Source organism: Labeo rohita, chromosome 16 (genome assembly GCF_022985175.1).
Source record: "Labeo rohita strain BAU-BD-2019 chromosome 16, IGBB_LRoh.1.0, whole genome shotgun sequence".
Classification (NCBI taxonomy): domain Eukaryota; kingdom Metazoa; phylum Chordata; class Actinopteri; order Cypriniformes; family Cyprinidae; genus Labeo; species Labeo rohita.
In genome coordinates, this window is record NC_066884.1 from 19,649,320 (window position 1) to 19,673,949 (window position 24,630).

At 35.5% G+C, this 24,630-nt stretch overlaps 5 protein-coding genes across 6 annotated transcripts in view; all 5 read right to left on the reverse strand.

The window, feature by feature from the left end:
• Positions 1–207: 207 nt before the first annotated feature.
• apoc2 (apolipoprotein C-II) lies at positions 208–3,808 on the reverse strand. The gene is made up of 4 exons (XM_051130799.1): positions 3,737–3,808; positions 3,173–3,235; positions 2,876–3,035; positions 208–689 (listed from the first exon to the last, which is right to left on the reverse strand). The coding sequence occupies exons 2-4, from the start codon at positions 3,219–3,221 to the stop codon at positions 593–595; spliced, it is 306 nt and encodes a 101-aa protein (XP_050986756.1). The 5' UTR covers positions 3,222–3,235; positions 3,737–3,808; the 3' UTR covers positions 208–592.
• Positions 3,809–7,722: 3,914 nt separating this feature from the next.
• On the reverse strand, positions 7,723–9,301 carry apoa2 (apolipoprotein A-II). The gene is made up of 4 exons (XM_051130797.1): positions 9,159–9,301; positions 8,832–8,868; positions 8,240–8,462; positions 7,723–8,155 (listed from the first exon to the last, which is right to left on the reverse strand). Exons 2-4 carry the CDS (start codon positions 8,866–8,868, stop codon positions 7,996–7,998), a joined length of 420 nt encoding a protein of 139 aa, XP_050986754.1. The 5' UTR covers positions 9,159–9,301; the 3' UTR covers positions 7,723–7,995.
• A 1,607-nt stretch (positions 9,302–10,908) lies between these two features.
• Positions 10,909–11,918, reverse strand: apoc4 (apolipoprotein C-IV). The gene is made up of 4 exons (XM_051130798.1): positions 11,751–11,918; positions 11,578–11,620; positions 11,409–11,490; positions 10,909–11,323 (listed from the first exon to the last, which is right to left on the reverse strand). The coding sequence occupies exons 2-4, from the start codon at positions 11,618–11,620 to the stop codon at positions 11,140–11,142; spliced, it is 309 nt and encodes a 102-aa protein (XP_050986755.1). The 5' UTR covers positions 11,751–11,918; the 3' UTR covers positions 10,909–11,139.
• A 1,844-nt stretch (positions 11,919–13,762) lies between these two features.
• apoc1 (apolipoprotein C-I) overlaps positions 13,763–24,630 on the reverse strand; it is an 82,069-nt gene continuing 71,201 nt past the window's right edge. The window contains exons 1-4 of one of the 2 annotated variants that reach the window (XM_051130801.1): positions 15,060–15,198; positions 14,470–14,538; positions 14,223–14,361; positions 13,763–14,089 (exon numbers count right to left, since the gene is read on the reverse strand). In XM_051130801.1, the coding sequence (XP_050986758.1) occupies positions 14,029–14,089; positions 14,223–14,361; positions 14,470–14,524 (255 nt within the window). In that variant the 5' untranslated portion in view covers positions 14,525–14,538; positions 15,060–15,198 and the 3' untranslated portion in view covers positions 13,763–14,028. Of the gene's footprint in view, positions 14,090–14,222; positions 14,362–14,469; positions 14,539–15,059; positions 15,199–24,630 lie in introns of those variants that run through there. The other variant, XM_051130802.1, reaches the window with a different exon arrangement.
• apoeb (apolipoprotein Eb) lies at positions 20,994–23,123 on the reverse strand. The gene is made up of 5 exons (XM_051130786.1): positions 23,016–23,123; positions 22,632–22,696; positions 22,287–22,440; positions 21,921–22,208; positions 20,994–21,837 (listed from the first exon to the last, which is right to left on the reverse strand). Exons 2-5 carry the CDS (start codon positions 22,672–22,674, stop codon positions 21,477–21,479), a joined length of 846 nt encoding a protein of 281 aa, XP_050986743.1. The 5' UTR covers positions 22,675–22,696; positions 23,016–23,123; the 3' UTR covers positions 20,994–21,476.

Genomic DNA, 24,630 nt, shown 5'->3' on the forward strand with positions numbered 1-24,630 from the left:
GAATCCAATTACAAGTAATTCTTCATGGCAGTGTTAAAACTTGCATATTTTGTAGCATTTAAGATTTCAGATTATTGGTTTTTAGACTTTCCATATTTTAGATCTGCTTATGTAAAGTCTCACAAGCAAAGAAAACAACTTTATTTTGTACAAATGTGGAGTTTTATTGCAATTTGTTAATGCTCAAGGACACAGAACCACTAAAAGTTGATATAATACAAGGATTTCTTTAATCTATACAGATAAAGTACAATGAAACAGTCGATGATACTGTTTTAACCTGGACGCACGATAGAGGGCACCAGGTAACAGTCAGCAGCAAAGGGTCTCTGATCTTCATCCAAAAACAGGTTGTGGTTGAGCATTACAACATCACATCATGTTTGTCGACTGATGTGTGTTTAGGGTGTTATGTGCTTTTGCAGTATTTTTGACAGGGCGAAGGTAACAGACCATTGGGAGACACGAGTTCAACAGTTCACCTCATATGGTGCCGTCTTCTTGTGTGATGCATATGATTGTGATTCAAGCGTTGTGACAGATTCAGGACCAGAAAGAGATGGAGTTCTGTTAAGGTGAGATACTATGTGATTTAAGAGCTGTCTTGAGGGTAAAACATGTGGTATAGCTGGTCATTGAAGATGCCGGCGTAGGTGCTGACGGCTTTAACTGTGTCTTGATACAGGCTCCTTGATGAGGGAGGAAAGACAAAACGTCAGAACGAATTGGATCAGGAGTGTCATGAACTTAAAGGGATAGTTCACCCAAAAATGAAAATTGCCCTATGATTTTACTCACCCTTAAGCCATCCCAGGTGTATATGACTTTCTTCTTTCATACGAATACAATCAGAGTTGTATTAAAAAATGTCCTGGCTCTTCCAATTTTAGTAATGGCAGTGAATGGCTGTTGAGATTTTGAAGTCCAAAAAAGTGCATCCATCCATCATAAAAAGTACTCCACATGGCTCATGAGGATACTAAAGACCTTCTGAAGCGAATTGATGCCTTTTTGTGTAAGAAAAATATCCGTATTTAAAACTTAAATAAACTGACATAAACTGTAATCTCTAGCTTCCGCTAAACTGTCGTACGTACGTTCACGGGAGAGTGGCGTTTCAATGGATGACGTAGGACGCAGGTGTAGCGTAAGCTCCGGTGAGAATATTTTAGTCTTGTGAGAACCAAGTTTTGTTCACAGCAAAGGAAAACCAGTCTCCTCTTGGCTTATATTGAACTCCTCTGACATTTTTCTTTACAAATCCTCATTTTGCACATTTAAATCATGACCGATGTTTTATTTTGCTCTCTCCATTGCTCTTCCATGTTTGCCACGTCTCACCAAAGCTTATGCTATGCCTACATCCTATGTCATCCGCTGAAATGCCACTTACTTATATGACAGCACAACACACATGTGACAGTTAGCGAAAGCTAGAGATTATGATTTATAAAATTTGCTTCAGAAGGCCTTTATTAACCCCCTGGAGCCACGTGAAGCACTATTTATGATGGATAGATGCACTTTATCGGACTTCAAAATCTCAACACCCGTTCACTTTCATTATGAAGCATGGAAAAACATATTTTTTAATACAACTTCAATTGTGTTAAGTAAGACTTAAGTAAAAAAAGAAGAATGTCACATACACCTAGGATGGTTTGAGGGTGAGTAAATCACGAGGTAATTTCCATTTTCAGGTAAACTATCCCTTTAATGGGAATAGTTCCAGGGCATCCCAGATGTAGAAGAGTTTGTTTCTTCATTGGAACAGATTTGGAGAAATTTAGCTTTGCAACACTCACTCCATCACCTGTTGTCCTCTCACTTTATAATCCACCAACATACTTGTTCAGAGCTGTTTTGGACTGTTTTTGCTTATAAACTGTGCTTGATCTTTCAATATTTCTTTTCTTATTCAGTTACTTTTTCACTGAAAAAAAGCAATATTATGGATGTTGGATTTATATTTTAGCAATGGTTTGAACTAAAGGAAATGTTCACTTCCAGAACAAAAATTTACAGATAATTGAGTACCCCCTTGTCATCCAAAATTTTCAGGTCTTTCTTTCTTTAGTCCTAAAGAAATTGTTTTTTGAGGAAAACTCCATATAGTGGCATTTAGAGATCCCCGTGCGTTTTAACTTCCAAAATGCAGTTTGAATGCAGCTCAAATGGCTCTAAACAATCCCAGCCCAATCCCAAAATTGTCCTACATCGCTGCAAAAATACCAACCCAGTGTTTACAAAGTAAACATGCAAAGAAAATGGTAAAACAGCGAAGTAGGATGATTTTGAAATTGGAGAAGAAAATGAGATGGGAACTGTCTAGAACTGGAATACAGAGCTCACAAGAAGAATAGAGTTTGACAAGACGAGCATTTGAGGTTAAAAAATATATAAATTGTCAATTGTCAGTTTGTTTTGAAAATGAAACATAATTTCTTTGCGACTGAAGAAAGAAAGACTCAAATATCTTGGATGACAAAGAGGTGAGTAAATTATCTGTAAATTGTTGTTCTGGAAGTGAACTGTTCCTTTAATTGATGGATTGAAGTCGTGACAATTACTTGTGGATTATTGTGATGCTTTTATCAGCTGTTTGGACTCTCATTCTGATGGCACCCATTCAATGCAGAAAATTCATTGGTGAGCAAGTGATTTAATGCTACAATTCTCTAAATCTCTTCTGATGAATAAATAAACTCATCTACATCTTGGATGGCCTGAGGGTGAGTACATTGTCAGTAAACTATTCATTTTTAAATGATCTATTTCGTTAAAACCATATAATTGCCTATGTATTGTAATGGGAAGCTATATGTGTGCATGTGTCTAATAGTATGGACTTTGTAATGTATAAAACTGGGTTTACTTGGCTTTCTCGTCCAGTTTGTAGCCCTTGATGGTCTCAACATAGCCGCTAGCAGTGTCGACGCTGGAGTCATAGTAGGACCTAAGTGTATCCACCACAGTGGCAATGGTTCCCTTCTCCTCCTCTTCCGTCTGCCTGGGCACACGGAAGCTCTCTGCTCCTGTAGGGGGCGAGCCAAAGAGAGAGTGAGATAAGTTTTTAAAAATCAGTATTTACTTTCATGTTTCATTGTACTTTATTAGCAGATATTATAATAATCCAAACTGCATATGTTTATAAATGTGTATATGGACGTACCCAGAGCAAGGAAAGCAACGACAACTGTGATAACCAGTAGCTTGTTCATAATGGCAGGTATCTCTGAGGGATTTAGTAAAGCACTGGTTAGATGACAGCACAACAATTTTAGGAATATAAATGTGACCACAAGAGGGCATTATTTTATTTTTAGTACATGCATCACTTAAGTAATTGATAGGCTAAAAAAGCATATACTGTATATTCTGTTAGATTACACTAGATTATGCTTTTACTGATGAAGCAATTTTAGTGGCATAAAAACGATTTTATATTTATTTATTTAACTGATCATTTGTTTTTGTAAGACAGTAAGCATTTGCTCTTATAATAAAAGTAGTGAAAAATCATCATGTTTAAGAAAACCATATGTTTTATCTATTATATTTGCAATAACACTTAATCTTCAAAACATATTACATGCAGAAATATTATCTGTACAATCCTCTTACTCCATGTGCATTTTAGGAGTTCAGCAGGTTTAAGGATTCATAATGCTAAAGTCAAGAATCGTAAAATCTGAACATTTTTATAATATAAGAGGGAAAATATGGCTGTACTCACAGTTTCTCCTCGACGGAAAGTGTGTCAGACGGGCTAGCGGCAAAAACTCTTGGCCTATCTTATATATGAGTACAGATTTTATTGACCTGATTAGTCAAGTGCCAAAGTACAACCGACTCTGATAAATGTTATTTGAGCGTGTGTGTGTTTATGTGGAACTATGCTTTTAGTGGGGGCTTGTTGTAAGATAAGAAAGCCTAAAATGAGATTACCTGTTAAAAAGATATGGCTCTTCACTTAAATAGACGTACTGATTGATCACATTAAACAGGCTTGCTGACTTTGATCAACAGTCTGACATTTAAGAATAAGTAAAGCTCATATCTGAGCTTCTAATATGATAATACACTATGATAGCGGCTTTTATATTCCATTCCCCATCCACCAGCAGACAGATAAATGCTCACAGGCTCTTGTCTTGCGTAAATGAACTTCAACACGTTTCCAAATAAAGTCCTAAGTCTGTTTCACCATATACACGTCAGCCTGTTGAGGCTACTTTGGGTTAGTTATGCAAAGGTGTTTGTTTTTGTGTGTGTGGGTGTATCTAGAACTTTCTTTGTGTCTGTGCAAGATTATATTTAGTCAGCCAGCTTAGAACCTGCTACTATACAGTTTTATGCAAAAGTTTGGGAACCTTGTGCAGAATCTGTGAAAATGTGAATAATTTTAACAAAATAAGAGGGATCATACAAAATGCTTGTTAATTTTTATTTAGTGCTGTCGTGAATAAGTTATTTTAAATAAAAGACGTTTACATATAGTCCACAAGACCAAAAAAATAGCTGAAATTATTAAAATAACCCCCTTCAAAAATGTGGAAGCCCTTGAGTTTTTTGTGATCTATGATTGTTTTTTTATTTGTGATGGTTGTTCATGAGTCCCTTGTTTGTTCTGAACAGTTAAGCTGAGCACTGTTTTTCTGCAGATTCTTCAGTTTTCCAGCATCTTTTGCATATTTGAACACTTTCCAGCAGTGATTGTATGATTTTAAGATCCATCTTTTCACACTGAGAACATTCACTGATGCTCCAAAAGGAAACACTATGCATTAAGAGTTGGGGGGTGAAAACTTTTGAACAGGATGAAGATGTCCAAATTTTTCTTATTTTCTTGAAGTATCTTTTTTCAATTTACCTTTATCTTCAAATTCGAAAAGTTTTCATCCTCCAGCTCTTAATGCATTGTGTTTCCTTCTGGAGCACTGAATGTTTGAAACTTTTTTTTTTTTTTTTTTTTTTTTTTTATAGTTGTGTTTGAGTCCCTCAGTTTCCTCAGTGTGAAAAGATGGATCTCAAAAACATACAGTCACTGCTGGAAAGGGTTCAAATATGCAAAAGAACCTGGAGGATTTTTTCTGAAGAACAGTGCTCAGTTTAACTGTTCAGAACAAACAAGGGACCCATGAATGTCTATTACAAAACACAAAACAGTCAGGACAGTACTAAATAAAACATAACATGCATTTTGCATGATCTCTCTCTTTTTTTTTTTTTGGTTAAAATTATTCATATTTTCACAGATTCTGCAAGGGGTTCCAAAACGTTTGCATAAAGCTGTGTAAGCAGGATGTCCAGGGCAGGTAACAGCTGTTGTAGTTTTAGTTTCGGATTAAGGCGTTGATAAATGTGATAATTAACTAAAAAGAAACAAGGGAGTGATAATGACTTTGGCAGCAGGACAGATAGTGAGAAATCACGGTGAGGTTTCAATGAACCTTACTGATGGTCCAGTGATGCTGGGTGTTGGTTGGAAAATGTAAAAAATCTGTATAATGATAAATATTTCATGTATGTACTGTGCTGTATATTATTGTATGTGTAGGCTATGAGAGAGAATGAGAGAGATGTGTTATGCAACAAACCCATTCACCCTCCAGCAGTTGGTTACCATTGAGAAATATTTGAGAGCTTGGTTTTGACTTTCACATTATCGCTGTAAAGCACTCTCATTGCACACTTGAGGGCATTATTTCATTAAAAAACATAGGCAGAGCTTCAGTTAGACACATTAGATGTTTAGGGTGTTCTTTATGTTTGCCTTCGGCTTGCTTAGTTGGGGTTAAAACACTTAATATTCAATATTCAGTATCATTTGACTGCACTGACACTATCAAATGAATGAAAAACTTGCAACTCAATTGAGCTGGTTGATGACGCTGTTGCTTTCTGTAGGGCTGCTTTATAGCTTAATCAAATTCGTAAAATTAATGAACTTTGCACAGTTAATTGAACTGAACTGGATCAACACTGAACTCACTTGGGCTGAATAATGACATTATCTTAGCTGCTTTACAGCAAAATGTGAATTTGTGAAAATGTGAAAGTTTGTATCTTTGATGTTGTTTTCTTGTTTATTACTGTGAATGTAATTTGATACAATCCGTAATGAAGCTAGATGGTTGCATGGGGGTTCTGGCCAGTTGCTTGTGGCGTTTCTGGCGTTTTAAAACCTAAATAAGGCTATGTAATTTTTTCTTCCATTTAACATCAGGTGAAAATCATGTCCCATGAGTATAAGTATACTTCTCCTCAGTACGCTGCTGGGTTTGCAACATCATCTATGTGGGTAGTACAAATGCAGGATAAGTTATGCTTTCAGTTTTAAAGGGTTAGTTCACCCAAAAATGAAAATTCTGTCATTAATTACTTGCCCTCATGTTGTTCCAAACAAGACCTTTGTTTATCTGCAGAACACAAGATATTTTTGATGAAATCTGAGAGCTTTCTGACCCTGCATAGACAGCAACTCAGCTGGCCCAGAATGGTAGTAAGGACATCATAAAAATAGTCCATGTGACATCAGAGGTTCAACTGTAATTTTATGAAGCTATGAGAATACTTTTTGTGTGCGAAGAAAACCGAAATAAAGACTTTATTCAACAATTTCTTCTCTTCTGCGTTAGTTTTGCCATGTGTTCATGACATTCAGAATGCATACATGTGGGGCTGCAGACACGGCACACTGAGGACAAACGATGCATTAGGACCCAGGGGTGTAAACTTTTGAACAGAATGAAGAAAATTTTCACAATTTTCTTATTTTGCCTAAATATCATATTTTTTTCATGTAGTACTGCCCTTCAGAAGCTACAGAAGATGCTTACATATTATCCAGAAGGCAAAATCAGTGAGCGTTTGAACCTCTTCTAATAGTTGCATATGAGTCCCTTAGACTTATATGCATACAGTCATTGTTGGAAAGGGTTCAAATACACAAAATGCTGAAAAAACAGAGAATTTGTGGGACCTGAAGGATTTTTCTGAAGAACAGTAGGCACTTTAACAGTTCCGGACAAACGAGGGACTCATGAACAACTATCACTAAACAAAAAACACAGCTGTGGATCATTCGGGTAACAACACAGTATTAAGAATCAAGTGTATGTAAACTTTTGAAGAGGGTCATTTTTATAAATTCAGCTATTATTTTCTCTTGTGGAGTATATGTATACATCTTTTATGTGAAATATCTTATTCAGATCAGTACTGAATAAAAAAAATAACATGCATTTTGTATGATCCCTCTTATTTTAGTAAAATAATTAACATTGTTGTGGATTCTGCAAGCTGTATGTTAACTTTTGACCTCAGTATGACAGAAGATACATTTCTGTGAACGATGATCCAAATAAGCTGAAAGCTGTAAGAAAAGCTGTTTCTTTTTATCTGTGATAGAGAGACAAGTAGCTATGGATGATTTTTAGCCTTGTAGCCATGTTCTTTGATTTTACACATTATTGCATTTGTGTTCAGATTTGTGAGTATGTACATTTAAAGAATGTAATTTTTACGTTCTTACATTCATGTCAGACTAGAGAGGGACTGGGGAGCTCATCATTGATCATTACACAAGAGTGCAATGTACGCGTGAACACTGACCTTTATGGAATAAACCCCTCATATTATGTTAACATAAATATACCCATGTTTTAGTTTTTCTTATGCAACAATATACATTCTAATTAATCACACTCAAAAGTCAGGTTTGCGTTTTCCAGAGGTTTTTATTTGGAATGAGTCCTGTTGTTTCTTTATGAGGCACACAAAATCGTATTCTATTAAAGCTGGACCAGATGTTGTTTTTTTCTGCACTGAATAGAACAGTATCAAATACACAGTATATACATGCAAAAAACTGCACTGACATAATGACCGTGTTTCACACACAGATCGTTTCAGATTTGGATCCATTATTGAAGCAATGAAAATACATGTTTTGCCGGGTTGAAGGAGTCAGTGGTTGACGTGCTGCAGACTCTAACCCTCGTGAGGCAGGACAGTATCCAGCACTGGCTGGATGTTTTTAATTGCTTTGTCCAGGTGTTCACCGACGTAAGGCCGCAGATAGTGGCCGTAAACACCGAGAAGACTCAGGCGACCTTTTTCTACAACAGGCTCGAGCTCAGAGGCCACACCGCTGGAAGAAGCACACAAAATAGATTTAGAATGTTGTTAGAATGATATGGAATCAGTAAAATGACTAGTTAGAGGCAGCCCTCACCTGATAATTTTGACAGCGCTCTGCACTCTTGGGCTTTTCTGCAGTTCTTCAATAATCTCCTTGGCTTGGCTTCCTGTTGGTGAGCCCTCTAGCAGTGGTTGAAGGGCCTCTTTCAGTTTTTCCGCAGCAACGACGAGCCTCTTAATGAAAGTTGCCTTCAGCCCCTCATATTTTTCTACTAACTCCTTGTCAGGCTCGGGAGTTGCCCTCACACACACCGACACTACAAGTGGAAGAAAAGAGTTTGAGAATGATATTAAAGCAGTCACGTTCCCACCTTAAAACAGTATTTATTGTAGAGTTTACAGCTACTATGTGTAACTAAGTGCTTAGTACTATGTGTACTAAGTGCTAAGATACCAGGATAAATGGTACAATCTCCCAGTCATCTCTATTTCACCCTAAATATCTGGCAACTTCTATTATTTTTTTCCTTGTAAACTAAATCTGCCTTAAAATTTCAGTAAGGTCATAATCTTGCTTGATAAGCAAACTGAGATAAACAGGCCTCAGGCCTTCAGTTATAAAATGTCTTATTATTGTTGTTTTCCAGTTGTGCACCAGAGAGACATTTCCAAGAGCTGGTTTTTACCTTGGAGTGCAAGAATGAGAGCAATTGTAAGCTTCATCTAGGCAAAGAGACAGAAATAGACATGATATGCTTGCTGTACAGGTCAGTGAATGTAAAATCACCATTTTTAACACTTAAAGTAATTTTTAACATGCACAAGCCAAAGATTCAACAGAATAAACAGTCATGACGGTTTTTAATGCTGTATTTTTAATATAGTGTTTTGCATCAGCAAACAAAGATAATGCATTTCAATTCTTTTTAAAATAATGATGCATTGTAAGTATTTTTATCATTAAATGTTAATGCATGCATGTATAAAAGCAACACGGTGAAGACTCACTTTACCTTGTGCTAGTGAGATTCCTGTAGAGAGAAATAATGGACTGGAGTCAACTGCAGTGGCTGTGTCTGCAGTTATATTGTCTGCCATCCATCCCTATATCTGTCTGACCGCTTGACCAAATAAACGTCATCACACACACACTCAGTAACTCTCAATCAATCACACACTCTTGCTGCATACATACACACACCCACGCGAGTGGACCTACTGTTCCTGCAGGACAAACATGTACACCATGGTTTGCCCAAAGTCCACTGTTCCCTGTGTGTGTATTAATAAGGCATGAGAGGATACTTATGAAATCACTATTTGAGGATATTAACGTGCCCTTGTGTTCGTTAGAACATTAAAGATGCATTTAGAATACGTTTATACATTAAACAGATACTTTTATACAAAAGAAATGTACAGTGGATTCCAGACCCCTAAATATAATGTTCCCCATCCTACAATGTAAAAGCATATAGTAAGTTTATGTATATGCATAAAAAACAATTTTGGCTATAAAGAACAAGTGTGATATTACGTAAAGCTATATAATTGGCTTTTAAATTGTTAAAAAAAAAAAAATATATATATATATATATATATAAAATATATATATATTGGAAACTATTTAACCCTTTGTGTCACTCCCATTTTTAAACACAAACTGTACACTTGTAATATGCAAACATTTCCAGGAGCTGGTTTTTACCTTGGATGCAAGAATGAGAGCAAATGTCAGCTTCATCTAGGCAAAGAGACGGAAATAGACATGGTATGCTTGCTGTACAGGTCAGTGAATGTAATCCACCATTTTTAACATGCACAAACCAAAGATTCAACTGAATAAACAGTTATGACAGTTTTTAATTCTGTATTTTTAATATAGTGTTTTGCATTTCAATTCTTTTTAAAGTAATGATGATTTTGATGTATTTTCTGTGGTAATGTAATTTTGTGATTTTAAAAAGCCTTTCAAAGGATGAATTTTGAGATTTTAAGTTTTCAACTGATATATAATTTCTTACTATTTCTAATGTGTGATAGGGAAAAGGCAATGAACAAAATCTTTTGTGACAAAGGTCAGAACTCATGTTATGATGTAGATTTTTAAGTTGGACTCTTGACATATATTAATCTTTTACTTTTCCTACATAATTTATAACACAAAAATATGGTAAAATATCTATTAAGGAGTCTTAGACCTTTCCAGCGATGTATGGTTTGTCTTGATTAGATTATGTTTTATTTGTAATATGGTGCAGTAAGTAGGACGGTGATTTATTTACCATTTTTACAGTACTTGTTGTTTAGAAGCAATACTTAGTTGGTTTACACTTTATTACTGTTAATATCTGTGTCTTTTCCATAGACAGAAGTATAGAATTCATTCAAATAAACATTAAACATATTTTAACCTATTCAGCACTAAATTTACTGATTGTGCTCAGACAGCCGTTTTATTTTTGACTGCCAGAATCAATATTCCTGACTTTAATTTACATAAACTAATGAGGGTTATGCAAAGGCTGTTCAAAGGTTATGAAAAACTTTCCACACGCCAAATTGACAGAAGCAGACCCTTGTGAACTTTCCACTTTGGAACACAACGTGTCTAATCTACAACCTGTGGACCCTTTTTCATAATATTAATTTGATTAAATTATTGGGCAAATATTTATTGCTTCCGTTCATTCATTCATTCATCGTTTCCTTACTTTTTTTCTGTTTACTTCATCCACTCATACAAAAGATTCCACAATCCAGTTCGTTTGTGACATTATCCATGTTTATTCATTTGAAAACATACAGAAAAATAATCGTATTATTAATTTATAATCTTCATATACGTTTAGGTATAACGCAGTTGCGCTTTATTGTTTAGTTGTGCATTATTACAATGGCATGACTTCATTGGATGTACTAATTCCACAATATCTATATCCTAAAAACTTCTGTGAGGTTTGATTGGGATTGTTCCCTGAAGAATTGCTCTGCTTATTTATCTTGGGTTGATCTGAAGGTGGACACTCTGTTTTTCACTCTCTCCCACAGGGAACCTGCTCGTTCTTTTGCCCACTCCACGTAAGGGTCAGTTACAGGTTTGAGATGTTCCTCATAGTACATGCCAGCAAAACCAGCCACTGTGCTGCCAACATTTAGAACTTTAGTCTTTGTGTCCCTATAACAAACACACACACAAACACAGAAGTAGAACAAAATGTAGAAAAACATGTTCACATGTTAAATGCATCTTTTAGCTGTACCTGTACGCTTGCTTTGCTCTTTCAAGAAGTCCAGGATTGTCTGGAGCAGAAGTGGGCAACGGGTTGGATGATGTCAAACACACTAAGGGACCATAGATGTAAAGATTTAGAAGTAAGTTGCATGATAAACTTCAAATATACAAATATTCATGCATATATAAAGCCAGACCTTGCAACGTCACAACCAGAACGAAGACAATCAATCTGGACATCTGTAAAAATAATCAGTTGATTAGCTAACTGGTGATGATAGATCTGGAATTGCTTACATGCACATTATTATAGTGGTAACAAGTTAAACTTATATACATGCTTATATATACATATACAATAAATATGTACCTTTAGAGTTAATGCAGTAGAAGTAAATGTAGTCTTTTTCTTGTCCAGAAGGACTATCAGCTGGATTTCGCAGACTTTTTAAAGCTTTTTTTTGTGATGAGCTTGTCTACGGTTCAGTGTTTTCTGTGAAGAGTGATATCTTGTTGCAGTAATGCTGTATTTGAGCCAGTTGACATTCTGAGAAACAGGTCACACATCATTTCTGAGCAGGCACTGCCTGCTGTTTACTTAGATGAAGAGCAAAAGCAACCAAATTTTTAAATTTAATCAATATAAATATATAAATAAGAAATGTTAGTTATAGTTAGTTCTATATTTTGGCAGTAGTTTAGGCAGTGTTGCTGGGGTGTCCACTTGATGGGGGTGGAGTCAGGGTTTATATGGCCGAGGTTTATGACTTTATTTATTTATTAATGGCAGAAGAATGGCATAAAGAAGTCTCTTATGCTCATCAAGACTGCATTTATTTGTTTAATATACTTTAAAATATAATTTATTCCTGTGATGCAAAGCTGAATTTTCATCAGCTGTTACTCCAGTCGTAAGTGTCACATGATCCTCCAGAAATCATTGTAATATGCTGATTTATTATCAGTGCTGGAAACAGTTGCGTTGCTTAATATTTTTTTGGAACGTGAGAGACTTTTTTCAGGATTCTTTGATAAATAAAAGTTAAATGAAGAAAAGAACAGCATTTATTTAAAAATAGAAATCTTTTCTAACAATATACACTACTGTTCAAACGTATGGAGTCATTTTAATTCTAGTAAATTTTAATTCTTTCTTTTCTGTTTTTTTTATTTAATTAATACTTTTATTTATCAAGGATGTGTTAAATTAATAAAAATTGATAGCATAGATTGACATTGTTAGAAAAGATTTATATTTTGAATAAATGCTGTATAAAATGCTGTATAATTTTGAATATTTTTTTTTTAACTTTTATTATTCAAAGAATCCTGAAAAAAGAATGACAGGTTCCCCCAAAAAATTGGCAGCACAACTGTTTACAAAATTAAAAATTCCAATAATAAATCAGCATATTAGAATGATTTCTGAAGGGCCATGTGACATGTGACTGGAGTAACAGCTGATGAAAATTCAGCTTTGCATCACAGGAATAAATTATATTTTAAAGTATATTAAAATAAAAACCATACTATTTTTTTCTGTATTTTTTTTTTCTCAAATAAATGCAGTCTTGATGAGCGTAAGAGACTTCTTTAAAAAACAAAACGTCGAGCAGTTGTGTGTGTGTGTGTGTGTGTGTATATATATATATATATATATAGACAGAGAGAGAGAGAGAGAGAGAGAGAGACAGATAGATAGATAGATAGATAGATAGATAGATAGATAGATAGATAGATAGATAGATAGATAGATAGATAGATAGATAGGTAGATATAGATATATAAATAACTTTGTGATTCCCGTTACCAGCTGCATTTTTTTCAGTGACTTAGCACAAATGTATGATGTTTCAACCTTGCCCCACTGAGGCAATGAACAGAAAAACAAATTTACATTTGTTGCATTTAGGCCAGAAAAATTCAATAGTGGGATGTAATTCAAGGAAAAAGGGTTCCCTTGACTGCTGAACTGGATAGATTGATATCAATCATGGGAATGTACTGATCATTAACTGAGGACAAACAGTGACTTTAACCTCATGTGGTCTGATGTTAAAAGCCCTTTGACCTATGATTTGCATTTTAGCTTAATTAGTGGTGTATATATTGTATATTGATTTATACTTTCTTAATTGTCATGTGTTCGTTTAAGTGTTTGCCTTACTCCTGAATATTGTTCTTTATTTGTTATTTCTTTTAGAAATAAAATTAAACTAACACAACTGACTTAGAATGATTGTATTATGCAGGATGACACAAATTATTAATATGACTTCAAATAATTTACATTCAAAATAATTTCATAGTCAGTTGTCGGATTGTCAGTGTGAACAAATTTAAAAATGATCACTCTTGTAAATGATGCAAAAACAAACTGGCTCTGTTTTTTCAGTTTATTCTTTTGAAAAAATTCTGAATGCAATTTTAGATTTTACATCGTCCACCACAGTATTTAACAGCATCCCACAAAATTGTAAACTATTTTACAGATTACACAAATGACAAGCAGATCATCACAGTTTTTGAAGATGTACTGAGCTGTAACAAATGCACCAGTCGGCACAACGGGGTGGGGGTGGTATCACATATCACATAGTAATTGTGTGATTGCAGGGAAGAAGGTTATAAGGTTATTGGCTTTCACTTTAATTGAAGGTTTCAGACAGCTTCTGCTTCACCTTCTCAAACTGCTCAGTAAACCAGTTCCTGCAAAGACAAAAAGACCAATTCATATTAGAAAAAGCCATCTGACAATTAGAAATTGAAGCAGCATAGTAATACATTGTATAAATATGAAAATGCTCTTTTTTATTAAAATAAAAAAAGATGATTATCTTACTTGGTTTTAATAGCAAACTCGCTATTTTCAATCTGTTCAAAGGTGGTCTTGGTCTTCTCTGTCAGGTCATCTGCAATCTCCTTCACCTGGGTCTGGAATTTGGCGAACTGCTGCTCCAGTGTGGGCTCCTCTTGGGCCTCTGTTTAAATGTAATTAATACAGTGTAAATACATGAATCTCACCTGTACTTACATGAAATGAAACTACGAGTTGTATACTGTAGAAGCATCAAAGAGATGATTTTTACCTGTGTGTACAGCAAGTACAAGCATAAGCACGGCTGCAGCCAGGTACAGTTTCATCTTTGCAGTCTTTCCTGAAACATACAGAGAATAAAACGCGTTGCCCGATTTAGGGTAAAATTATTTGATGACTAGGCTGCCTAGCAAATGAATGTAAGCCTATACTTCACTTCCAGAGTGTCTAGACGGATTATTTTTCTGTTTGAATCTTTGTAGAAATATATTTTATACGTATCACAAGGGCCATCTGCTTTAATAATGGGTTTAATTGCATATGATAAATAACAGGATAAATACGCAACTAAATAATTACATATTATTTTTATATTACATTTTCCCCCCGCTAATTCTATTGTGTTTTCCATAATTTCTAAGCAGGTACCGTTTTTAAAAGCAAGAATAATACAAAGCTGCTGAATTTATGATGGCAAACAACGACGCCTAGATGTCGCCAATATACTGCGTATTTACTTCCTTGAACGAAAGACGGAACGTCTATCCTGTTGTTTCAGTGTGAAACTCGCTGGATTCGCTGCGTACTTCGTTTAAAAGTTTGGAAAGTTATCACAACAGGAATAAATGTAAGCTGCCATACCTTTCTTGCAGTCCTCAAGAGAATTGGTTTGAGATTGTAATGTCCCACAGATGGCTTGTCCCTTTATAGCGGTACTGAGCTGACGTAGTGTGATAACACCACCTCTGACCTATCAAGACCTCCTGCGGTCGCTCTCCGTTCCCTCATGTCTGTTGATCTTCTTTCTATGTTTTGCAATGTCACACATGGCTATAGTGAACATCTTTTAAAGTTGAGTGAACTCGGTTTGACACAGCAGCTGTATTCTTAGAGATTTTGTTTAGTTATTCCTGGAAAAAAATATACATTAATAAGTTCAGTGACCTTTGAAACAACAACAGTCACAAATAAAACAATGTTACAAAACAGTGGGTATTTTCTTTATCTGGTACCCTGATGTCCTCGATGGTACAACGTCCATTCATTATCAGGGATTTTACAATTGGTTACGTGCTCTTCTCAACATACTTATTATCAGGGCTCTTCCAAAAGTTAGATCAACTGTGTAAAGCATTGCTTATTTAACATTCAAGACTTGAAAAAGGATCCAAAATATTAGTTCCCATTATAGCTGAGAACCATTTCTTTGATATCAGTTACATTACTGTTTATTAAAAGTGGTCAGTAATGATCGCATTACGCCATTCTGTGTAAACACTGCTAAAAGTGGAAGTAGTGATTGGAGGAACCTTTAATTGAACACCTTTTCATTGTGTCTAGGGTTTAATATCAGATGAAGAACAAGAGGAAATAAGTAAAATGCCAACATTTGAGCATTTTATGTGCAATGTGATGCTATCCTAGCATCCGGTCACCTTCTACTTGACTGTCCATTCCTCAGGCCTACCATAAAACTAAAGAGGACCTTTTTCCTAATGAAGGTAGTATGTGATCACTGGATGTCTGAACATATCTGCAAATCTTAACCTTAGTTGTTTATCCTCAGTTTAACACATAGTGTATTTGTGGTTTTCATGACACAATGAGGCAATCTGCAGGCGCTGATTTACTCCACAGCTCTTTAACCTTTTAGTCACATCATAAAATGAGATTTGGACTGAATTTGAACTAGAGTAAGTGAAAGTTGTTTATGTATCAGGTCTTTTTCGTAAGCTTTGCCTTAAGCTCATTCCTGCTGCTGTCTACAAACATAACCACGATGCAGGAGTATGCTGTCTGCTGATTGCTTGCATTAAAACCACCTTTGGATTCTCGGTCAGCAGTGTGATTAGATTTCTTAACCTTTTGTTGACCTAGTGTTATGCATTAGCCTTCTTAATATCGTTATAAATTAAAGTATGTTCAGGACTGTGTATTTATGAGTGTTTGACATATGCTTTGTTTAAAGATCCAAACACATCACCTCTTATCTTATTTTATTAATAATGTACTTCACTTTTATGATGGTTGAAGTTTGGAAAGGTAGTTATTTTTTATTTATTTATTTATACAGTGCCAAGACGTTTAGTCTTTTACAAAATGCTTTATTTTAAATATAAAAAACATTTTAGTTATATTAATATTTTACTTTATTACTGTTTTACTGTATGTTTTAATTAAACAGCTTGGTTAAAAACATTTAGAATTATTGAATTCACTATTCGAATTTATTGCAATTCTATAATAACTATTAAATTCTTAAATCTTGAAATAAGATCACAAAGGCCAATATTTACAATCTCGTCACCACTGATTATAAATCTGTCACACAGAATTGACTCTTTGACACAAACACATGCAAACTCAGCAGTGCGTTCTGGGCAATGGCCAATGACCTGTTTATTTTTTTATTTAGGTCAAGAAGATCTCTTTGCCCTTTTATTGATTTTTTTTTTCCCTTTACTTTTTTAACTTTTTTGTGCAATAACATGCTTTCTTGCATCTATTAAAAGACTTGATCGTGATAGGAAATGCTGACAGTGAAAAGCTGACATGCAAAAGTGTTGAAAGCGTCTAGACTCAAAAGAAGGGAAGTGAGGCTCTGTGCAAATGAGGACATGATGTTTATATGGGATCACGCCGAGAGGCAGTGATCTGTAGTTACCTCTGCTCACATCTGATCACTCACAGTCTGTGGCGGTGGGGGCTTGAAGTGTTTCTTTTATCAGTTAACTGCAGTCTTTGTAGCACCATTCTTGACAAAGTCTTGCTAACCACTTAAAGATTTCCTTTTCATGCATGCATAATTTGCCACATGCTAATTTTGCCAGTTTCATTTATCTAGTCAGTGGCCAATAGTCTTTGATTCAATGTGAGAATAGAGGAGTTCATCAGCATGTCTAGTCGGTGACCTGCTGTGTATCTCAGGTTCTTTGTTTGACCTTTAAAACAAAAGGTGTGTCAGAGTTATAGTAATTCTTAGTTTAAGAACATTTTGTAAAAAAAAAAAAAAAAAGGCTGACATATGGAAGAGAGATTTTCAGTTCAACACGAAGAGGAAAGGCCTGGGGTTTTAGTTAAGTTCTAAGTTTTTTTTTTTTTTTTTTTTTTTCTTTTCTTTTTTTGCCAGACACCTGCATGCTTGAAAGCTAAACCTTCAGATCAGGACACAATTTGCTATTAAATAGGACCATTGAATGTTGTGGTATTTCAAGGTAACCAGGAGATCCATCAATCTTTAACAAAGAAAGGGACTCTTCTTCTTGGAACAGGGGGACTAACCTGAATTACGACAGATGTTTTTAGTAGTTTCACTCAATAACACCTGATTGTGTAATCTTTCTTTCTTTCTTTCTTTTACTGTCTTTATTTCACTTTATATGCAAGTAAAAATCTGTATAGTTTTATTGTAATTAATATAATTATAATATAGTTCTAATTTTTTATAATTAAATAGTTTTAGATTTTATTCGTTTTTATGTATTATTGTTTTTTTTAATATATGCATTTCTGTTTTTTTATTAGTTAAACTGTCGTTGGAAAGCAGGTTAAATGCTTGCAATTGGACATATAATAAAATTAGGTTATAAAGACTGAAAGTTATGAAAAATGAAAATGTAAAAAAAAAGAAAGAGGGTGGCATCTACTGGTATAAAGTACTTCCGACCGCTAGACAGATCAAACTGTGGCCGCATTGGTTGCCAGAAAAAAATATGGTATGCCAACATTTTTGGTTATTTCAGTGAAAAGTCACAATGTGAATTTTCCAGTAATGACATTTACACTATGACTTCTTTTTTCAATACTTTAGGTACATTCTTTTATGAAATGTACCAATAGATTTTTTTGTAAAAGACCAATAGATTTAAATGTAACTGTTTAACAGGTTTTTACCATCTTTTATCACAGTGTTCGGTAGTGCAAGTCATTGTTTGCAGTCCCGGTGCATTTGTGTGTTGCTTATCCAGATGTGAGTGTGAATACAAGATAGCAGAGATTAAAAAGGAAAAACAAAGACAGTGAACATAACCAGGGGCACAGCATGTTCCTTATGCAGCAGTCCCGCAGGCAAGCAAATGGAATTTGGAAACAGATCTCAACATGTCTTCCTAGGGATTCAAAGCAGCAGAAAAGAGAGAGAGAGAAAGAGGGGATAGTTCTTTGAGAACAGGTCCTTTGATCATGAGACAATCAAAGCTGATAGTGAACAGTTCTATGCAAAAGCAATAGCTTGAAGCAGAGAATTTATCAGTAAAGGCTGAGATTTTTCAAAAGGGTAATGAAAAAGTTTGATTTGAAAGATTTTTTTCGTAAATGTCAATGTTATGAATGTCTTAATCATTTAAACTTAACCTGTATATGTATATGCGAGTCAAAATGTGTATGTGCACTGTTTTATCCAACAGAAAGTTTTAGTTTTGATTGTATTTCTTTTTGATTAATAAAGTTTTAATCTGTGATTAATTCAGCTTGACTGAAGACTTGTACACAACAATAACGTTTTGTATTCTGGTTAGGTTTGTATAGAATTGAATGTATTAAAGTCTTAAACATTATTTTTTGATGCAGTTTAGGCATGTTCATTTCAGTGATTGTTTTGCCTTCATCTTTAGAGTGTTTGAGATTTTACTGTATTTTAAGTATGTTGACACACACATTGAGTTTTCATGTTTTATGGGGCTTTACCCATTTAGGATTTATCCATAGAAATAATGCTTTTATACTGTACTATAACTGTATATTCCATCCCCTAACCCTAAACCCTAAATGCACCCCTCACAGAAAACATTCAGCATTTTTACATTTTCAAAAAATATGACTCATAAGTTGTTTTCATTGTGGTAATCAAAAATGTGCCCAGAAGGTGAAACATTTCACATTGTACTATCCTTGTGGGGATATTTGGGTTTACCTGGACCACACACACACCCATTTCAAAAAGAATAAATTCAAATAAATTAGAGGGTGGTTTTATTTGCACCGAACTGATTAGAATTCTACTAGAGGGCACAGAAAATATTTAAAAACCCAAGAACAGCGGACCTTTCTTTGAACTCCAGAATTGAGAAATGGTTTAAATCTCAAGTTCCTGGTGAAAGAAAGGTGTGACCAGTATATGTTTCTTGCCCACACAAGTCTTATTGAAAATACTAAAGAAGGCAGAGAGATGCGTGACAATACGCTTAAGTTAGAAATAAGAGGAAAAAGGGGGTGTATAGAAGTGAAAGTTTACAGCGGAACTGAATCAGTCATGTCCAAACTTATATAATCTGGAAATACAAGACTGTTAAATGCTAAATGGTCTTTGCTCCTATCTCTTATTACAGGCCTGTATTAATAGATGTGTTGTATAAAGTGACAGTGCATGTTTCAACCTGACTGATCTCTTAGCCTGTTATTAAGAGAAAAATTAAGATTATAGCCAGAAATACACTGCAAAACAGGTACAATACTCATACGGTACCAGTGCATTGCTTGTCCGTTTATGTCACTGGGGTCTGCAAGATTTTGTTTACAAAAGCTGCAGTAAAAACAGAAATACTGTGAAATAATTACAGTTTAACATAAGCTTACTATGTATTTCTAAGTTTAAGTGTGTCATTTATTTATGTGATGGGAAAGCTTTTCAGCAGCCATTACCAGTGTTGGGGAAAGTTACATTTAAAAGTAATGCATTACAATATTGAGTTACTCCCTTAAAAAATTAACTAATTACGTTGCTTAGTTACTTTTTATGGAAAGTAATGTGTTACTTTACTTTTGCGTTACTTTTTTTTCTGGGCAGGGCTTGCTTGTTTGTTTTTAATATAAAATGTCCTATTTTTGGCAAATGTAAAAGCCTTTTCACACTGAAAGCCTCAGGCTTTGAGAAAAGTAAATTCATGTCTGTACAGTAGACTGCAGAAGAAAAAAAGTCAACTCTTCAGCAATAAAAAAAGGAAAACAAATTTTTGCTTATTAGTATGGTTGAACTGGATCATCAAAGGTCTTCAGCAAAGACATCGGTTAATAAAATGGGATGAAATGCATAAAGGATATTTGTATTTTTTTAAACATATATTCTGAGTTGAATTTCACTGTTTTTATTAATTTTGAGGAACACTGAATCTGTTTTTTTTTTTTTTGTGAGTGAGATGAATGCATGTTCACATTTATTCTAGAATTAGAATAGTCCTATAGAGGACAGCTTTTATCAATAAATGGGGGAAAAAGTAACTGGCGTTACTTTTTTAAAAAAAATAGATATTTTTTTGTCAATTAAAAAGTAATGCGTTACTTTACTAGTTATTTAGAAAAAGTAATAATATGACAACTCGCGTTACTTGTAATGCGTTACCTCCAACACTGGTCATTACTATAGTCTGTAACGTCACGTGATTCTTTGGTGCTCAAGAAACATTTTTTATAATCATTATTTTATTTATATATCTTAGTGTATACATACCTTTGTCCTTATATATGTTGGAGATGCAAGTATGTGTGTGAGATTGTTAACAAGAGTGTGTTGGGAGCAGAAATGTTTTCACAAGTACTTTGCAAAACTCTTGTCTTAGGAATCAAGTGACAAATTTGTAGTGTAGTAGGACGCACATTTATTGAAAAATTCAAATACAACAGTGCACAAACATGTAAGTAAACAAGCATTTATATGTGGATTTGTGACTAACAAAGCTCATCTTTGCATATATTCTGATTTAGTTCAGCAGCTGAAGGCACTTTTTTATTGTTTATTTCGAACGGTGCCATGTTGGCCCCACTAACTAGAAGAAACTCTTAGAAAACTGCCAAAACAGGCAAATTGATTGATTGAAAAATGCTCTACCGTATGCTAACGAAAGACACTGAAAGTATTTCCTCAGACAGTGGGTTAATACTGAGAAAGTAAACATGGTGAGTACATAGTATTCTTTTTGTCCAACAACGGACAGTGCTAGTCCAGTCGAGTCCAGTTCTTAACCACTTACCAACCTCTCACAGAATGAAAAAAGCACTTTTCAGTAACACAAAACCTCCCTTCTTGTTTCTGTTTGGTGTTAACACTAGATAAGTGTGTAGCTCTTAAACTTGAGTGGGAAGAGCTGCTGAGGCCTCCTTGATCTTGTCCATGACCATCTGCAGCTGCTCACGGATCTTCTCTGAGTATGGGGCGAGAAGGCTGGTCAGCTCATCCACGCGGCCCTCTAGGGATGTGCGCAGGTTCTCGGCGGTCTCCTCCAGCTTCTCCTTCAGAGCTCCAGCCTGGACTTCCAACTGCTCGCTCACCTCCTGCGCCTGGGACTTCATGAGCTCGCTAATGGCGCCCAGTTTCTGGCTGGCACCATCCTGGGCCTGGCTGACGTAGGGCTCGAAGCGGTCCTTCACGGCTTCGGCGTTTTGGGAAGCACGAGACTGCAGCTCGCCCAGGTAGGTTGCAATGGTGCTAGAAGAAATGAAAGAGAAAAGTGTTAATAAATTCAAAAATTTCAAAAGGCTTTATCAACCTGAGACTACATCTAGACTTACTTGCGGATCTCCTCTGTGTCCTTGTTCAGGCGTTTCTTCAGTTTGCGGGTGTAGGTGTTGACACGGTTCTTCACGTCATCGGCGTTCTGCTCCATCATGGTCTTCAGCTCTTGCAGGTACTGGCTGGTGCGTTCCTTGGCGTCGGTCATGTCAGTTTGCAGTTTGCCAGCCAAGAGCTGGAGATCTTTGTTCAGCTGACCAGCGGCGTCAGAGGTGTATGGGGTCAGCTGGGTTTGAAGACTGTCAGTGTATGAGTTCAGCTCAGACATGGTGTCACTAATCAGGGTGCTGCAAAAAAAGAGCTGGTCAGAACGATGTTTCAGCAGCATGCATGCTGGTATGATGGTGCTGGTAAGAGGAACTTACTCAAGCTCTCTGCTGAGTTGTGAGCCCTTGATGTTCTGCACCATACCGTCAGCTTGTGTGTTGAGTTCGGACACATACTGCCAGAAGCGGTCCACCATCTCCTCCCATCTGGGCTGAGGGGCATCAGCCTGGAACAGGCTGCGAGCCTGGCAGCCTAAAAGGGGTGCGTAGAGATTGTGAACTTTATATCATATTAGGTTATTCACAAAAGAGTGAGCTGGATCATTCCCAGTGACCTGTATTAGTTATATCATTTAATAGCTGCACTACAGATATTCTGATATTCCAAACAGAATAACTAAGAAAAACTAAACTATGAGAGAAGAAGTTTTTATTTTTACTTACCAGTAAAAACAGCCAGAGCAAAGATCACCACAAGAGACCTCATTTTGATGGGCAGACAAGTACACCTGAGAAAAGATCAAAACGTCTTAAAGCACTGGAAAGAAAATATCAGATCTTCTTTCCAAACTTTGGAAATGAAAAACGTTCTAAAAAATATTTAAATCAAAACCGTATTCTATAAAGGACTAATCTGGAAATGCACAGCATCTTAAGATAAAAGTATGCATGCCGGAGTGTATTTCCACAAATCTGGTTTTAAATACTCGGTGAGTATTAGAGTAAGTTTAGAAGGTGGTAGTTTTACAGACAAACTTGTTTTACAACAAATGCTGTTTAGTAATAAGTTGTCGGCTACCTTGTGAGCGAAGAGCGAGTGTTGCTTACCTGAGACGTGTAATTTTCTCCGTGTAGAGTGAGTGTGGATGTCAGGTCTTTTATACAGTCCCGGGACGCACCCGCTGCATTCACAATCGCAGCCACGTGATTTGTCCTTTGTTCAGGGCTCTCGCATCATCCCACGCGTCACTGACCGCAGCAAGTGTGCGAAGTCCGCATCTTTCCGCACCAGCTGGAGATAAATTGCGCAATTTATATTATTTCCTTCAGAAAATATTAAGAACACGTCGCCTTTCATATTGTGCGCAGGAATTGCTGATGTGTGTGTTCTGGCTGTGAGAGTACAGCAACTTTGCGTCACTTTCTATATAATTTATTACAGGCCACTTAATTGCAAAAATATTTTAATAATGTCGTAGACTATACCTAGAATGCAACATATTTATGTTTGCCTTTAATGACAAGCGTTCTGTTTAATTTAAAGCGCGTATCTAACAACGTTATGGTTCACGATTATGCTGTTTTATTTAATTCAGTCATAAATTGCGCGGAGGAAAAAATTAAAGCTCCTCTTCTCAGACGGACGATTTAAAAAGTCAAACAATTGTAAATGTTCTTGTAAGACAAATCCTTCGTGATTAAAGGGACAATTGAGCCTGAAGGTGACACGAACATTAATGCAGGCGCCAACACTATTGTTTATGTTTTGCTGCAATGGCCTGGATTTGCATAGATGACCCTATTAGCATTTAAATAGAGACCTGTTGGCCATACTATTGCTCATTTCACATATTTGGATTAGCATTTACATGAGCAATTACAATGGTGGTCTAAAAACAAGGACAGTATAAATTTTATATATTATAGCATATAAAAAAGTTTCCTTTAGTGTAGTCATTTTGTTTAGTAAGCTCAGTTATGATGTAATATGTAGTAACGTCATGAATTTCAAACTAGGTGCTGCTGATTGCAGCCTGTTTGATCAAAATGCCCTTCCACGTCTATATGGTCTAGAGTTTATCTTACAAGATAAGACATTCTTTGGTATTCCCTATAAAGTGTTAACATAATGAAAGCAGCCTTAAATTTCTTTTCTAAACTCACAACACAACTCAGCAAGATTGTGTTCTTTTCTAAAATCTTTTTTCTGGTCGAAAAGCCTTGGGTAATTGTGTTTTTTTTTTTTCCGTGACAACGTAAGAAAGGCCTTATCACCCACAATTTGATTCTACCTTTTCAATGAACTTTAGCCTCTTGTCCCAACTTGTCCCTTTCTCCTGGCTCAGCTCTGTCTGATTCACCCCTGCAGCTGGAGAAAACAAACATGGCTTTAGTATGCACAGGGCCCCAGTATGATCACTGCACATGCAGAAGTAGATTATTATTCATATACTCTTCTGTAGATTTTTCAATAGTACATGTTGATCCTTCCACATTTTTTTTCCTCTTTCTTATTAGTGTAACATTTCATTTTATTACACTACCAAGTTTTTGAACAGTAAGATTGTTTATATTTTTAAAAGAAGTCTCTTCTGCTCACCAAGGCTGCATATGTTTTATTCAAATGACAACAAAGGCAGTAATATTGTGAAATATTTTTACCATTTAAAATAACAATTTTCTATTTGAATATATTTTAAAATTTAATTTATTCCTGTGATTC